This window comes from Notechis scutatus, chromosome 1, assembly GCF_049901735.1.
Source record: "Notechis scutatus isolate UNSWTSFEM ecotype Mainland chromosome 1, rNotScu1.2, whole genome shotgun sequence".
In the NCBI taxonomy this organism is placed as follows: domain Eukaryota; kingdom Metazoa; phylum Chordata; class Lepidosauria; order Squamata; family Elapidae; genus Notechis; species Notechis scutatus.
Window position 1 is genome coordinate 235,030,811 of NC_142009.1, and position 18,680 is coordinate 235,049,490.

The 18,680-nt window shown below is 39.0% G+C and overlaps 1 protein-coding gene across 1 annotated transcript in view; it reads right to left on the minus strand.

The window, feature by feature from the left end:
• Nucleotides 1-8,161, minus strand: part of LRP5 (LDL receptor related protein 5) — a 124,395-nt gene extending 116,234 nt beyond the window's left edge. The window contains exon 1 of the mRNA XM_026668180.2: nucleotides 7,683-8,161. Coding sequence (XP_026523965.1) covers nucleotides 7,683-7,773 — 91 coding nt within the window. The 5' untranslated portion in view covers nucleotides 7,774-8,161. The remainder of the gene's footprint in view (nucleotides 1-7,682) is intronic.
• Nucleotides 8,162-18,680: the final 10,519 nt, after the last annotated feature.

Consider the following 18,680-nt stretch of genomic DNA (forward strand, 5'->3'; position numbering starts at 1 on the left):
AACCCAGGTATGTAAAGCTAGTTGAAACTGAAGCTGAATGAGCAATTAATTTTAACATGCCTTTTATTTTTACAAACCAAAATAAAAAATGTAAATTTTGAGAGAACAATATAGTTATTTTATGCTGAACCTGTGCAATTCTTTCAAACACCATAAATGAACAGCACATTGGGCATTTTACTCCCAAAAGTGAGTTGGTCCAGGACAAAAACAGTTGGTTAGGGAACCAAACGCAATATATAGTCACCATGATTATTCTGCATGTATTCAATTTATTTTGGTTTCTGCTGCATTTCAGATAACAATTCAACAGCAATATTTAGATGAGATGTAGGAACTACACCAAAGACATTGGAAGACTACAGGTAACACCTGAATCAAATCTGCTTGTGAAAGCCCAGAGATTTCCAATTGCGATAATCAAAAGTTTTCAATTATTCACAGCTATATACTATATGTAGCAGTTGAAGGACTTTTCCAAGTCTTATAAGTAGACAGGAACAAGTATTTGTAACCCTAAAGGAATTAGTTGCCATCTTTTAGGGAGAATGCCAGTCTATGTGTAGGGTATCCTCCAGATTTTTTTATTACAATTTCTTCAATGCCTTGCTGTTGGCTATGCTGACTGATGTTAATAAGAGCTAAAGTCCAGACTATATGAAGGCCATAAAGTTGCCTACCTTAATAAAAACCTTAGTTGAGTATACCATATACGCATACATTGCTCAAATTTATATAGGAGCTCACAACAAATTACCTTTTAATATTTGTATGAGTATATGAAATGGTGATTGCACTGAAAGTAGCCTCTAAACCAGCTGAAAACTATTTTTCTGTACGTGTGACACTATTTGGAGCTCCAGTATAGAGATAAATGTGTTATTTCAGCTGAGCCACATTGCTGTCTTCTCAAAAGTGTGGTTTATGGATAATGCCAAGACACACTTCTTTTCAACAATTCCTGCATTTAGATAACACATAGTTTTTACGTTACATGATGATGCCTAGCATTCATTCTCCATGAACACCAAAGGCTTCCCCTCCAAACTAAAAGTGGTTTTATGCAAATTCTACATTAACGTCAGTTGCATTGGTGAGTATAAACCAAATTTAAGCAATAAAGGTGCTTGCTTTCAATAATTACTTCAGATAGTTTGCCTATGTATAAGAACTATGTGGGCTCAAGTAAAGTTTTGGCTCATATTCATAATTCTGAGCTATTATGAAAGTTATGTATTAGCCAGCCCAGCTGATTTATTATGTCTACTTCTGAACTTTAAATTTTCCAATGTACTGTACCATGCTACTTTTTCAAAGCCAAAGAAACAGCCAAGAATTAATAACATTCAAGCTCCTTGTCTTCATAAGCTTAGGTATCAATAATCTTCAATACAAATACATCTCTGAACTTGTGATTCACATATAGTAAATATACCTTTAGAAAGCAGGAGCTGAGTGTTTTATTTTATACCTAGATAGCCAGATACAAGACGGAAAGAGGAGGAAAAGGAAGCAAATTAAAATGCATATGCACATAATACAAGCATAGCACTGACTTTAAGCATCCACATTAATACAAGCCATATTTATAAACTGAAATCAGTTTGTGCATATGTACTTTATTTTCTTTAGACTGAGTGTTGCATTTTACTAACATGTCAGACAAAATTGAAATTTTATATCTGTATGAGTGTCTTCTTGCCCTCCATCGTAATAACGATTCATATGCAGCATATGTGTTGCTACAAAGTAACACTCTTAAAAGAATAAAATTCAGGAAATTGTCAGATAATTTACAAGTTAATTGGTTAGTACTCAAGCCAGTTTAGAGTATAAGGCTAGAAAGGATGAGACTAGGAGTTTAGTCCTGCCTTGGGCACGAAGCCAGCTGGGTAACCTTGGGCCAGTTAGTCTGTCTCAGCCCTAGGAAGGAGATAATGGAAAACCACACTTTTGAAAAACCTTGCCAAGAAAATGGCAGGGACTTGTCCTTGCAGTTTTCAAGAATCACATAGCAATAGCACTTAGACTTATATACCACTTCACAGTGCTTTACAGCCCTCTCTAAGCAGTTTTATAGAGTCAGCATATGGCCCCCAACAATTTGAGTCCTCATTTGACCCACCTTGGAAGGATGGAAGGCTGAGTCAACCTTGAACATACAACTGAATGGGGGGGAAATGGTAAGTAAGCAGCATAGCATTTGGTTTTTCTTCTCTGAACCAGACTAGAAAAACAAAAATTGATTTTTGCTATAGATTCACATATAGATTTCAACAAATCATCATTTGTTTTATACAATAAGGGATCACAATTAAAAATGCCCACATTGAAACTATTATTAGCCACTATTTATTATCCAGGAAGGGATCATATTCCCTGTGATCTCACATTTAGCTTTGTTCACAGAACATGCTAGAAATAGTTCATACAACATGCTAAAACAAAAAGCATGATGGTGGCTTTAAACAACAAGATAAAGTGATTTGTTTGCTTCCGGCTTAGCCACTGTGGGTCATGATTCATTGTTTATGTTTTCTGTGTTATGCAAACATAGCCAATTAAATCTAGAACAGGCAAGCAAATTAAATTCACCTCCCAAATGTGACATCAGTGTACATCAAACCATGAGTTCTGACTTTCGGATGAATTTCCATTTTTTTAAATAGTCAATATAAATATTTTATTACCAGGAGTTCCCTACTACCACTATGGCTGACAACATCCTGTTTCTTGTAATGGGAATGAAATCCAAAGAAAGCCCAAGGGCACAATCAGTCTTCAAGGTATTTTTCAGAATCAGACTGGAGGTTTATGTCTTAAAATGAAGCCAGTCCAAAAATGCTTCCCTTTAAAAAATATAGGGAATTTTTCATGACCAGTTTTTTAGCAGCAATCTGTTTGTCTAGGAGCTACAGATCTTTTACTGGGTGGACATCGCAATCTCTACCTCTGTCAGACTATCTGAGCAGCTATCAACAGATAAATGACAGAGTTTGGAGGCTGGCAGTGTCCAAAATCAAGTATGTTAAATTAAGTTAAAGAACGATACAAAATATTAAAAACTCTCTCTTACCATCGAATACAATAGAGTCCCATCACAAAATCACAAATGCCAAGCTCTTGATCCCTCCCATCCTTAAGTGTTCGTGGGGAGGGCCAGGTCTTATTTATTCCGGCAAACCACTGCTGTTTCATCCAAAGGCTGATTCCAGCATTCTCTTCTGTTCTTCAAATTCCTAATTTCTCTTTTTAAAGGCATAAACTCTCTCTTTTGAGAAACTCAATTACACTCTTACAACTTTCTCAGTCCACCTTTTCCAGGCTCTAGAGGCAAGGTAATTAGTACTTACACAAATCTATTAACAATCAACATATTCAGAAATGCAGTTTTTTTTTTTCTTCTGGGACAAACTAAGTTCAGGTAATCCTTATTTAAATACTGTAACCAGGACCAAAATTTCCATCACTAAGTAATGCAGTCACATAAAGTGGGGCATCCCATGATCACATTTCTTAGGAATGGCTATTCTCATTGTAAAAACTATAGATGGGGTACACCGTTGAAAAGCCACTTGGTCTTCTTGCTAGTGCTGTTTCTAAGCTTATTTTTCCCCATCACTTTCAAATCACAGCTTCAAGTACCCAAGAAAAGGGGCTCCATGGCATTATCAGAGATATAAAACTGAGCATTATCCATGCATTGATTTGCCTTACATGAGCTGCATTTAAATATCCATTTTAAAATATGCATGAATTAAATGGATTAAAATGAGTGACATTTGAGTCACATTCAATTACCCACAGATACCTGTTTAAACTTTAACTGATTCATGATATATAAATCTGTTCAACACTGTTTTACAAAACATCTTCAGATTATGGTTTAGTGTCAGGGAACTATAAGACTTGCATACTCTTTTTTATTTTGTTCAAACTCCCCCCCACCCCAATCTTCAAAACATCACTGGAGGCTTTCAAGAAGAGACAGGCCAGCCACTTGTCAGAAATGATATAGGTCTCCTGCTTGAGCAGGGATTAGACTAGATGACCTCCAAGGTTTTTTCCAACTCTTGTTATTCTGTATAAGTTTAGCAGATTTGGTTAAGAATATGTGAGACCCATTAGTTCCGATCAAAAGCCTATTTAGTTTGGCATTCCTTTCCCACACAAATCAATACATGCCTGCAGGAAACTTTCAAGTACTGCATTAAGTACAGCAGCAGCAGCCTTCTGTTTATAATCTCCAACAACTGGTATTGTGATGCATACCACCTCCAATAATGGAAGCAATACATAGCTGTTAAGACTAGCAGACCCTTATTCTCATTATATATTTTTTTTAAAACTAAGCAGTCATATGGTATTTGAGTCCTGAAACAGCACACATTATTTAGTATCATCAACTATACCAATATGCATCATTTTACTGATATATTCAGCAGAGGTTCCAAACAGTGGAACCCCAGATTTTTCTCATAATCTCCTCCTGAAGTTCCAAATCTCTATCTAGGTGGTGAGAATTCCATCAGAATACTATGGAAGACCACAAGGGGTGAAAAATAATTTCTGAGAGAAACGCAGTTTCAAATCAATTATTCTGATGGTTGAGTGGTGGTGAGGTGTTCTTCATTGAACACATTCAATCAGAGGCTAAACAACCATCTCTTTGGGATATTTTCACTTGGATTTCCCCACTGGCTAAGGAGCTGAACTTAACGTTTTAAACCAGGGGTGTCCAACCTTGGCAACTTTAAGACTTGTGGACTTCAACTCCCAGAATTCCTCAGCCAGCAAAGCTGGCTGAGGAATTCTGGGAGTTGAAGTCCACAAGTCTTAAAGTTGCCAAGGTTGGACACCCCTGGTTTAAACCATAATAATCACTTTTTTAAAAATACTAAGAAAAAACTGGTGGATCAATTAACTTAAAACAGCACTGGAAAACTGAGCCTTTTCCTCCCCTAATTATCAGGTGTGTGAAGGATTTCTTTTATTTACAATTAAAGCTGCATACAGATGTTATTGTATATCTAAAACAAGCCAAATCTCCAAACAAAACACAATGGCCTTTGGGAAAACTGGTTAGAGTTCCCCTCTTAAATAGCAATAAGTAAAGATGATTTCAAGAAAAGGGGGAATCCCAGTAATAACTACTTTAAGAGAATGCACTATTAGCCACAAGTATATTTCTCCAACTAATTGAAAAATTACAACAATTAAACATTCATTAGTGTGTCAAAACTTCAGTTTGCTGAGGACTGCTAAATTGAAGACAAATACTAGGCTATTTGAGAGGTTCTTATGTATTAAAAAAAATTTTTTTTCCTGCAAGTAACAGTACAAGTGGGAAACAAAAAAGACAGTTAACTCCCTTTTTGGTAGCAGCCTCTGAATTACTGTATAATTGTCAGAATCTACTGGAGTTGGCTGACTTACACACAGACACAGACACATTCTATTTCTACAAAAGAGCAAGGGGAAAGAGGATAAAGATAAAACCATGGCTCACAACTGAAACATTAAAAAAAAAGAAACTGAAGGGTTGATTTTGGTTGCTTGAGAGCAAGGTATTTGAACTGATGCAATCAAGTCCAGAATTGGGAGGGGGGAAGCGAATTATTTAAAGTGCAGGTTATGCAAAGAATAGTAGATCATATACTCAAGCTCATGCAAGAAGATTGCACAAACTGAATATAAACAATGTAACACAGTCACCCTAGCTATTCACTAGAAGAACATCTGTAAAAAAAAATGTACCAGTAATAAAGCATTGGTGCTCAAGAATGAACATGTTAAAATATTGTGGGATTTCTGAATACAAACTGATAAAGTCTTCAGTTATAACTACACCAGATTTAACTGTGGTTGAAAAGAAAATGTGGACAACTGATGTGGCAATAATAAGAGGAGATAGCAGAATAGAAGACAAAGAATAGGGAGAATATCACAAAGCATCAAGATCAAAAAATCAAAATTGGAAAATTATGGCACAAAGTAGCTATGATGGCCCTAGTGGTTATTGGCACACAGGCTGCCATACCAAAAAATCTTGGATAGTACTTAAAGAGTATCTGCACATTATAAAAAATTCCATCCATGAATTATAAAAGGTCACACTGCTTGATTTGTTGATACGTTACAACACCCTAGGTTCTTGAGAAGGATTTGATGCTTATAAAAGCTAACATTAGATAAAGAACTGGCAGCAAATTGTTTGTGAACAAATAACTTTTTAGACAGTGGAACAACATCTCCCTATTCCAGGTCTTGGGTACAATTTGAAAGATGGATTAAAAATGCCAAATCCAGTCTAAACATCTGGCTGATTATGTGACAAACTATAACAATCCTTTTGTGATAGTGCTAGGGATTGCTGCAAGAACACAAGAGACTTTATAGACAAAATGGAATGCAAAACAAAATGTATGATTCCTCAGCACGTGAAATACCAACTACAAAATGAAGAAGAAAACTACCCTATATCCCTATTGATATTCCTTATCCTCAAATCTTCCTGTACTTCTTGCATCAATGCAAGCCTTCATAATAAGAACACACACAGAGTAAGTGTATTAACAAAGAGGGAGACGGTCTCTTTATTTATATCCAAGACTAAATGATCTAACAGATCGGGCCACATACTACCCGAGCACATTTCAGCAAAATCAAGCCAGAAACTCCTTCTTCAAAAGTCGAGTAAAATGACTACGACTGCATATGGAAATGTACGTGATTGTCTGATCACTCCCTCTAGTCAAGGAAGGGAACAAATGTTCCCTGTAGTTTTGTCTGGGTAAAACCCCCAGACAGTCCAACTCTTCCCAGAAGTCTGTTTTGCCAAAGTGTTACGTTTCACAAGTCAGGCAAGTCTCTCTTCCTTCCTCCCGCTTCTTCTCCCCGCCCCCCAACTCCCCTAGGTTACAAGTATTAAAATAAAAGAAAATTAGATCTGCTCTTGTCCCAACACCCCTCCGCCAAAGCCGAAAAAGTTTTGATTCAGCCCGGGATCGACACCCGCGCCTCCGAGCGCCTGGGAAATCTCCGCGGCCCAGGGCCGCAAAGCGCTAAGAAAGTAAAACTTTTGTCTCGCTCTCGAGGCACAGGCTGAACTCGAGAGCCCCGTCACGCAAAAAGGCCGAAGGAATGCTTTTTTTTCCTTGGCGGGGGGAGGGAGGCAGGAGCCCCGAAATGCTACGTTGACCGAGGCACGGAAACGCCCTCCGCTTTTAGTTCAGAACTTGCGCTTTGGAGGAGCAGCAACCAAGGCGCTTCCTGCCTGTTTTTTTTTTGTTTGTTTGTTTTCCCCCCTGCCCGATCGGGTCTCCCTTTCTCCTAGCCTGACATGCAGTACGGCCGTCCTTCCCCTTGCACCGCCTCTCCTTAGAGGAGGCGGCCGAAGCTTTCCTCGCCAGGGCTAAAGCCATTCCACCCGCAGCCTTGCGCCCCTCTTCCCGCCGCCACGCACGCTCCCTCCCTCCCAGGCACAGCGCTTCCCCGCCGCCCACTCGGCTCGCCCTGGCGCCCCCACGCCCGCTCGCACGCCTCCTCCGCTCCCTTTCCCGAGTTGCAAAGAACTTTTCCATCCCCACAACAAAAGGGGTCCCTCTTCCCGAAGCGCGGGATCGGAACAGCCGGCGAGGGGTTGGGAGGGGGGTGGTAGAGAGGCGGCCCCAGAAACGTACCCGCCACAGACCCCAAGTTGCACCGAAGTAGCGAGGCGGCGAGCAGGAACAGGACCAAAAGCAGCGGCGGCGGCGGCGCTGCCGCCTCCATGTTGTGCTGCAGCAGCAGCTGCCCCGCGGACTGGCTCAGGCAGGCTCCATGCCCCGTGTGCACCGCGCTCGGCAGCGAAGGAGGCGGGCGCTCCCCGGAGCCGCCGCCTCCTCCTCGTCGTCGTCCTCGTCGGTGCTGTCGCTCTGGGAAAGAGAGAGAGAGAGAGAGAGAAGGGGAGCCTCCCGCTGCAAATCCAAGGCGAGGAGGAGCGGAACGGAAGCCAACGAGGAGGCGCTCCGCCTCTTTCCCGGCGTGGGACACCCGCGCGGCTCCAGATGCCGCGGTCTCCCCGCCTGTGCCGGCGCGCCTGCTTGGGGAAAGAGCGCCAGGTGTGAAGTTCGCCCTTCAGGTTTTAAATTCAACAAGTCACCTCCCCTAGAAAGGAGGAGCAGCCGGGGCGGGGCGGGGGGAGCCAAGGTGCCCACGAACTGCTTCCCTCTTCAAGGGAAGGGGGGCAGTCTTAAGCAGGCTAGGTTTCTCGCACGCGTTTGCTAGAAGTTTTATTTCTGAATCCCGTTCCTTTCGATAGAGTCAACAACCCCCATGGAAACCCCTTTCCGAGGAGCCCAGTTTAAGGAGACTGCGGCGGGGGGGGGGGCGAGGGGGCGGAAAGTTAGGGCTCCTTGGTGCTTTCTGAGTTTGCGTGTCTTCTTGCACACACGTTTCGTTACCCAAACTAGGTATCATCCACAAGGCTAGCCGGGCTAGTAAGGTGACCGACTGCTTCCCGAGCGGGCTCGACAGCCTCAGTGGGTCACCGGTAGGGCCGGGGCTCAACTATCCACCAACCACGTTATTTAGCCGTGGGTTGAGGAACTTGAGGGACAAAAGGCTGTCGTGATGGCCACCTTTCTGCTGGCAGGAGTTTTGAATCTTGGGAAGCTGCCAGACAGGAAGATGGTGATTGGGGCTATCGCTGCATTTTGTTCCTGGAAAGCCTGCACCTGTCTAACCCTTGGCAGGCCCAAGGTGGCTCTAGCCCAGCACATATGGCACAGGGCTCACTGACAAAAATGCTTTGCATTTTAAGCACCTTTGCCACTGTAGGGGTAGGCAATATGCCACAGACACCACCCTTGGCGCCACAAAGCCCTCTGCTGCATCTGACTTATTTTTAGGTTCTTCTAATTAGGAATAAAATCATAGGAAGCAGGTATGCTGCAAAGTGCCAGCTCTGTGCGTGTGTGTGTGATTTCTTTTTTAAATAAGGCAAACTTTTCTGAAGGGGAACATACAAAAGATCCTATATTTTAAACAAGGGGAGAGTTAGAAACAACCCAGGCCTTTGTTTTAAATTCGTTTGCTTCCTAAAAATTAGAAATTAGTTCAGTTGCAGAGAATGGTGGGTACCAATCTCATCCATTTGTCTTGGGTGCAAGTATATTCCTATGCAACTGTCTGGGTCCATAATGGCACAGTATGATGGCATTCTCAAAGCCCTAAATATGCTCACTGGTCCACTATATTGTGACCCTCCACCTAGGAGGGTCTGATGACTGATTTTCAGAGTTATTTATGCATTGACAGTTTTGGAACAAAAATAATCCACACCACTATATTTCAAATAAAAGCATTTTCCTAGTACCCTGAACCAATCCAGTAACCCAGTCTCTGTTTCCAAAGGACGTAGAAGCAGACACATTCTTTAAGAGGGCCCAGGTTCTGTCAATCTACTCCTGTCAAAACCTGAAAGTAGGCTACACTAGGCCATAGATTTAATGGCTAGACACATGGCCTAAAGCCAGACTGGCATTTGCGTAATCTATTTAAACAAGAATGCTTATTTCAGCTTTGGTCCAATTGAAAATGATTACATGTGAGCTGGCTTATATTGTGTTATAAATAAGAAAATGAACGTTTCCTTATTTTAGATCTGTTGTTTATGGCCCTACTGAAATGTATCAACTTCATACTTCTCTACAGTTTGTAACTTTCATAGTGAGCTAAATGCACAAGTCCTTAGGATTCCATGTGGGACATAAAAGTCCCAGGGGGGCGGGGAATGACATTGTCCATTTGTGACCTGAGAAGTTGTGCATCTTCCTTAGTCGAATAGAACAAAAGGGTATTTCTTATTTCTCTCTTAAGAATTAAATATATCGGGTGGAAAATGATACAGCAAACTGGTTCCCAGGCAAAGTACTTGGGAAAGAATGACTCTGGCCCTTGGGAGTTTTACAAGTTTTAAAGTTTGCAGGATTTTTTTAGTATTACATCTCTCAGTAGTATAAGTGTATATTTTTATACAGACTCATAAGAAGTAGAAAGTAGGATCAAATGTTTGTAAAAGGTATAAAGTTGGGAAGGGGGGCTTGGAGCATGTACCCATTATCAATGTATGTAAACACGCCTACCTTGCTATAAAATAAAGAGAAAAACTTGAATTGTTTGCTTGTTTCACAATGTTTGTAATCATTTTACAAGTTGAGCCGATCATCAAACTTTAGCCTACTTCTAGGATTTAGCATCCAGTAAACAGAATGAATTTGGTGCCAGTAAAGGGTCTGAGTTTGATCTGAGTCCCAATAAGCATAGGTATAACACGGACTACCGGTAGTAGCATTCACATCCTTAAGAGCCACAGACTCTTTAGCTTCTTAGTTGTTCTTTAATAGAGGTAGTACCCAGCATGGCTTTGGGACATTCATCTCGCCATAGCATTCATAAATTAATCCCAACCTTGAGGTTTCTGTTTATCAGCATGTGCTCAGTGTTACAAGGCCCCTTTTGCCAAGTCTAAAATGTTAAGCATTACCCTTTTGAATAAAAAGCTGCTACAGACATCCCATGCTAAAATGTCCTGTTGCTATTTCATTTTTGTTAATGAAAGTTCAGCATTCCTGTAATGTGTCCACACTTTACTGTACTCCTACAAAGACGAAGGGATCAAATTATTTTCCAAAGCACCAGTAAGGCAAGACAAGAAACAATGGATGGAAACTAACCAAGGAGAGAAGCAACCTAGTACCAAGGAGAAAAGTCCTAATGGTTACAGCAATAGCTTGCCTTCAAGAGTTATTGGTGCTCCATAATTAGAAGTTTTTTTAAGAGACTGGACAACCATTTATTTGAAATGGTATAGGCAGTCCAGCTTGAGTGGGGAGTTGGACAAGAAGTTCCAACTCTGTAGTTATTTTATTATCCTATCCTAGGACATCATGTATTGTTTTGTCTATGGAGATGGCTGTGGTCAAGGATCTTCTGGCAAATAAATGAGATTCAGCCTATTCTTTTCAAATTTGTTTTGTCAGATTAGCCTTATAAATTTCTGCAGCACCGAATTGTAGAGCCTAATCTTGTCCTCACACAAATCAGCTCTCTGAATTATTTCATCATCCAATTGGTCAGCGGCCTTAGTTCCTGTAGTAGATGCCCTGCCCTGCAGTTGCACCATCTGATGGCGCAACACCAGATAACATTTTCTCAGTATAGTTCGTGTTTTATCTAGTAGTCTATAATCAACAGCAGAATATCAGCCCCTAATAACAACCTGGTAAACCTTCCGGATGAATAATCTGCTGCTTCTTTTTGAGTGAGACCTTTCTATAACTCCATTTTTAAATGAACCCTTTCTCCTTAAAGTCTACAATAGTGAAGATTTCAGAAGAGGGTTTCCTTTTAACATCTATGGGACTATTTCTACTATAGCACCCACCAAGTCATTATTAGCACTACATAAGATGATATTTTTCCCCCCCCCCCCCCCCCCCCCCCCCCCCCCCCCCCCCCCCCCCCCCCCCCTTTTCCCCTTTTGGTCTGGCCTTTACTAAGATATTTTTTTTTTACATTCTTCAGTTTCTGTACATCCTCTATATAATATCCTAGATAAAGTAAGGCGGAGCTAGTGCTTTTTAAATCTTCTTTTTCATAGTATAAACAGCAGGGTAAGACAAAAGATACCTGCTAGATGCTTCTTATTCAGGATGAAACTGAATCACGTATTGAAAGCAATATGATGTCCATGAAAAAAACGATGAACAAGAGTTTCTACTATATTCTGATGACATGTTCCTAACATCAAGCAAATTACTTTGTGAACCTTTATTTTCAGATTCATCTTTACAGTCCATGATTTGTACTGAAAAATGGCTAGCAGATACCATTTCAACCAAATTCCTTTGAATACTTGGGAACATTTATTTTTGTGTGCAGCAAATTGAAAAAGTCATACTAACTACATTCAGTAGCCAAGAAATCAATGATTAAATACTTTTGAAAGAGTGTAGACAAACCTTATCTATTTATAATTTTTAATAATAACCTCATAATATTTTTGGCATTTGGATAAGGACTTTTAAGTTCAGTAGAAAATGTGCAGAACAAAAATGTAAAAGAATTAGACAAACAAAATAGAGCCAGTTCAATTTCTTTAGAATGCAGAACCGAACGTCCTCCAATTATTATCACAATGAATTATCCAGTGCAGGACCAGGATAGAAATCGATCTGTTTGTATTACATGATATGGTAAGTCATACTTGATTTAACTTGGCGTACTATCCAAACTGACACTGTTGGTCATATTTTGATAAAGATGTTCCATTTTAACCACAATCCATGACCATGGCTTGATTTTGGTTAGTTTATTTAACTCGATCTGGTCATGACTTGGAAAATGGGAAAATAATATACTTAAAGATGAACTGTAAAACAGCCCTACCTCTTCCAGCATCTCTGCTGCTTTTAGTTCAATTTCATCCTGTGGGAGGACATAATTGGTGAAAGAGAGGCATAAACTAGACTTAGTTTTCACCTGCCATACCAACACAACCAGTGCTCCTAGGGTCAGTTGGAGCATCTTGCTGTCTATTTATTAACAAGTGCCTGGAATACTGCAGAACAGATTTACCATATTGTCTGGTGTACCATTAACCCTTATTTAATGCAATGTCATTCCTAGAGTCATGTGATCAGTCTTAGAGTATCATGCAAACACAAAAATCTTGTTAGGATGGCTCCAAACAATTTCAGTATATGTTTTTTTTTTATTATAATGCAAATTATAATTATGTAAATATTATTGTTGCTGGGATATTGTTGCTAGTATAAAGCATGCTATGTTTCTAAAGTATATAAATTATATAACATGCTCTCAATTATCTTCATGGAAATGGCTTCTAAAATGTATTAAAAGAGGGATTTCTTTTATGTTTATTGTTTAACAGAGCTGGATTATATTTACAGGCATAGTTGCCACTTCAGAGTAAGCATTGCCTGCCAAATTTCAGATAGATGGATGCAAGAGATTTGATGTTTTTGTACAAAGAAGTTTCGAGACTGTGTTTTCAGAAAAGGATTTACTTATCCCTGTGGTTGTTTGAGCAATTTGTATAAAGATTACTTAAATCATATGTAATTTTCATACATATTGCCAACAAAATCATAGGTACCGTGTTTCTCCAACAATATGGCCTCCACCAATAGGAAGGCCCAGCATGATTTCTAGGCATGAGGTGAAATTAAGCCCCGCCCCCAAAATTTAGGCCTATTCAAACCATGCTTTTCCCCGCCATTTCTCACATCCTTTGTTAGGACTACACGAGGTGAAGAGAAATGGACGGAGGAAGGGTGGGGAGGATGGGGAGAAAACTTGCCTTTAGGAGTGCCCTGCAGGTAGCCTAGGCTAGAATACCCCGATAGCCGATAGAAGCTCCCTGAAGGCAGAGTCCCCAGCCGCTTCAGGGCGTGGCGTGGCTACCCGTGTCCCCTCGCCTTTAGGGCAGTCTCTTTCGGGTGATGGAAGCTCCCCAAATGCAGTCACCAGCTACTCCAGTCGGCCGGTAGAAGCGGCCTTGGGGCGAGCGCACACACACACACTCTCCTCGCTGCGAGGCCGCTTCTTTCGGCAGATGAAAGCTCCCTTGAAGGCAGAGTCCCCAGCCACTTCGGGGCGAGGTGTGGCACACACACACTCCCCTCGCTGCGAATTGCAGCATCCTAGGGTCATATGACCACCATTTGCGAGTTTTCCATCTGGTTTCTGACAAGCAAAGTCAATAGGGAAGCAGGATCACTTAACAACTGCATGATTCATTTAACAACTGCAGTGATTCACTTAACAACTGTAGCAAAAAAGATGATAAAATCAGGCATGACTTACTTGCTTAACAACAGAAATTCTGGTCTCAACTGTGGCCATAAGTCAAAGACTACCTTTTTTCTGATCTACTTCTGCCTGTAATATAATGCAAATATATGCTGCGTAGCACAATCATACTGTACTTTAGCACACTTTATATAAAAACCAGCTTGATTTTACAGCCTCCCCTCCTTCCTCTTTAACTATTATTTGTCTCAGTCTTTGTTTCAGAATGAAAAAAGTTAGCTTGTAACCACAATTTATGCTAAAGGAGGGGGAGTGTGATCATTGTCCCTTCAATCTATTCCTGACTCCCTGGATCAACCAGAAAGGAAGAGCTGGAGAAAATTGAACCATTCTGTGGCACATCAACAACAAGAATTCAGACCCAGCCCTTTGATATTAAAACCTTTACTACGATTATAATGAACAGCAAATGAGAATTAATTTTTTTTAAAAAGAGCAAATAATTTAAACAGAACTTTTTAGTTGATTTTTGAACAAGAGCATTCTGGTCCAGTTTCTCTACGAGAGTACTTTGCTCTTAATTTATTTTCTTTCTCTAACTATTGTTAAAACAATATCAATATAAGTTGCAATATTGATCACATGTCTCAAAAGTTGCTTCTGGCAAAGGAAAGATCAATAACACTATCAGCATCAGTAATATTTTTAAATATTGTATATACACACACACACATATATGGAAATGTACAAATAATTGGGATGTGAATTGTGAAATCAATTACATATATAAATAACTTGCAATTCATACAGATTAATATAGTCCTCTGTCTGTGAACTGAGATTGGCCAGTTGACCAACACCTTTGTTTTTACTATAGCAGAAGCAGACATTTGATGTTTAAGAAAGAGATTGGATTAGAGGGGAATCTGTGTTTAATTTTTAAGCTGTTTCTATAGTTAGGATGAACAGAATCTATAATTTATTTTAGCCAAAAGTTTGAAAAGTCGGGCCTCTGGTTTCAAATTCAGACATACTTAAATTAATCACTCTACTAAAAAATGGTAAAGTGGTGGCAAGGAAATTAATTCCCCCAGAATTGTTGAAAACGAACCCTCACTAAAGGGCCTGTCTCCTACCACCCCACTTGCCATTTACTAGTGCTCCTTATGATTCCCCAAAATAGGAATTATTCTATTACCTATCAATATAAAAAAAGAAGAAACTGCCCAATTATGACTCAGTTAGCCTTTTAGGTAAAATTAGCAAATTTTAGGTGAAACATTTATTGTAATCTTGCTGATTTGGTGAGTCAAGGGAAAAAATGTGTAAATGTACATTACTTGACAGAGGAGTTTTCTAGTTTTCCAAGGAACTCTCCATTGATTGAATTATCTGAAACAGGTTATGGGATAATCTCTTTCCATCAACTATTGTCTGCTCAAACTGATAATAGCATGACATGTAAAGTCCTTTATGTAAATTAGATGTAAGAACAATGGCAAACAGGGGACCTGTGTTGGCTTTTGCAAGTATCTCCCTGGGATAGCACATTTTTGTCTTGTGGTATAAAGATAAATACTTCAAAACAAAGGTGCTACTTTTTACTTAATGATACCTTTATTAAGCAAATTAAGTAACTTTCTGCCTCTTAGACCTATCAAATGAAGAAGTAATATGAGTCCCCAAAGCTCATGTTTTTACAATCATCAGATTCCCCAAGTAATAAGGACAATAAAGAAATGCCCAGTTCAATGAAACTGTTTAAAGCCAGGGTTCAATGAAACTGAGTGAGTATGTAATGACCCAATTCTATGCATATAAGGACATATGTATCTTAGAAACTATTTACTCTAAAATTTTGAGGGTCATCATCCACATCTCTTGGTTGTAAATGCAACCCTTCAGTTGAACTTTGGTTAGATTTCTGTTGAGGCCTGTTTGAAGCTTGCCAACTTAAATTTATATCAATTAAAACAAATACTTGAAAGTGAATCTTTAACCCACCTTATTCTTTTAGATAGTTATACATCTTCTTTTAAAAAGCAAACAGACCTCAGTTGGATCCACTGCAGATCACCCCACCACCACCTTAGCTATATTTTTACAAGGCCCAGGGATATCCATGGCAGACCTCAGATGAAGAGATTTAAATCTACATGTCTAAGTTGTTCACTTTAAAATGACAATTTTGTTATTGCAACTTTTATCTGTGCTTCCTTCCTTTTACATAGATACTTCTATAAAATCCTCCTTGCATGGAAGGGCAAATTAGCACAAATTAAGGCTTTTCTTTCAGAGCTGATGCTGGGAAGATATGCTATCTTTTACCATAATCACTTCTGCTTCTGTTCAGAGATTGCTGTTGTGTCATATCCTACAGAACTGGCTTTTATATCATACCTGGTCTTACAAGAGTATTAAGGAGCTTTTAGCACATTTGCAGACCAATTTCAATCAGCAGTTATACCAATCAACTACTAGCAAGATCAATGTGTCAAAATCTCCAGCAGAATTGCAAAATGTCTAGTGTTGCTATTACCATTAAAAGTCACTGGTATATTCCACAATGAATTAAGTCTGGATTAAGTGTGTACTTTATGATGCTTGAACATTTTATATCCACTTTTTATTAAACTATATATACTGTGAAATTTGCCTTGTTCTGTCCTAATAAGAAGTCAGATCTAAGCCATGTATGGCAACATTTATTTCTTGTGTATTTATTTTTTATTTATTTGATTTGTCAATCGCTTACAATATAATAGGTATAAGTATAAACATAGTTATGAATACATGAAATGGATACATATAAGAAAAATAAAAAGAAACAATAGGACAGGAACAGTAGGCACGGTGGTGCGCTTATGCACGCTCCCTACAGACCTCTTATATAATTATATAATGGTTTGTGATTTTTCCATCTATGACCGTTTACCAAATAAATAAAAAGAGCACAAAGATAAATGTACTAATTCAGTTGCACAAAGTAGAAGGAAATTTTGCTCAATTTTGAACTGCGACCAAAAAGACATTTTGAAACTCTGGACAATTTGCTTCTAGCACACATGGTTTGAACTTTATGTGGCATGATTACAAAATATATTTAAATATTCAATAGCTATAATTTGGTTGCTGATCAAAGTCTCAAATTTTGTTAACGGATTATCCCAATAGACTGTGGATTAGAAAAATAAATATGATTGGCCCTATTTCTGTAATTGTGAGTTTTTAAATATCAGCGCTGAATTTTTAATATCTATAAAATAGATGGGATCATGAAGTGTACCCTAAATGTTAAACTATTATCATACATTAGTGATATCAAACTGTGTGATTCTGCAACCCCTCAAAATTACAATTGTTGTAATAACTCCTCTGAATAAAGCAAATAGGTTAATTGAGGTTAGAGTTGGGCTAGTTATTAAATTTTAATTAGTTTATCACAGCTGCACTTAAACTTGGGGGAACTAAAACTGGACTTTCACAGGCAAAGGACGAGCAAAACGTGAGTAGCTTTGATAGGGTTCTCCTTTGGCCTATATGAGCATGATCAAGGTTGTTATTTTTTTAAAAAAAAAAACATGATCTCCCTCTTTAAGATACTGTACTTGTGAGTCCTTCAGGGGATCCCAACTTAGTTTAAGAATTCCTGCTATTCTTGATAAGCTGAAATGTGAAACAATGCCCAAGGCATCTGGATCAGTAGAGCAGTTTGCACAGGGAACAGTGTTTAAACACAATATATAACACTGGGGTAAGTGTGGTATTGGTGCTTTCTGAACTTGCTTGGTTTGAAGATGTTTCATTACCAAACTAGGTAACATCATCAGTGTTTGGCATTGAAATGTCTGCAAGAAAACAATTAGGCTCAGAGAGGACTCCACAATTCAACCTGGAGCTAGTAATATTCTCTTCCATCAGTACTGTTGTAACTGGCTGAGTTATCAATTTTATCAGGCAATTCTCCACTGGAGAAAGGAAGAACTTATATGAGCCAGATAAACTTCACTGTCCTACTGCTCAGTTGAATCATAGTGGATAAAGAACACAATAGATTGGTTTTCTTTGTTGCTGCGAAGCTACTTTAAGTGGGCAGAGGCCCAGTTGTGATTTAGACTTCTGCATGCAGGTGGAGAAGTTTTAAACCTTCCATTAACAGGAATTAAAGACATAATTTCCTGTCTAATTGTTCCAGTACTTGCCTTATTGTTTTGCTAGTCTTTCAGATGGGAACAATTGTGCAGTTACCCATCTGGAATACATGATTTCTTGTTAATCTTTTTGAAAGAAACTATCATGGAGAGAATGTTTTATGTTTTTATTTCAAAAAAATAAATTGCTCAATTAATTAGGGGTGCTTTTCTGATTGTTTAAATTTATTTTTAAAAGGTGATTAATCTAACCAACCATATGGTTACATGTTGCAATCCCAGTTGGCAGAATTTTATATTTTAGTAAGAATACATTTTAGTAAGAATATGGATGCAGCTAGGTATTGTCCTGCAGGAGGCAGTATTGATGAGTGTTGCTCCCTTCCCTTAAAAATACTGTAGGAGAATTACTGGAAATTAAGATGAGAACTGGGAGAATAATTAACCTTTCTTGATAAACATTACAAAGTGAGCAGTTATTTAACATGTTTATTTGAAAAGCCTTTATGGATTTCCAGTACTGGGAACACTGAAGAAGGGAAACCAATTTGATGTTCATAATTGATTTTTAATAATCTATTTCCAATTACCTGTAATTGGCAGATGCTAAAGAATAACTCCCAAGTCCCTTTGGTAAAGATGTGCATGGTTGCTATAAGAGGGACTGCACATACAATACATGGTCATTCATGCATAAATATGGTGATGCAT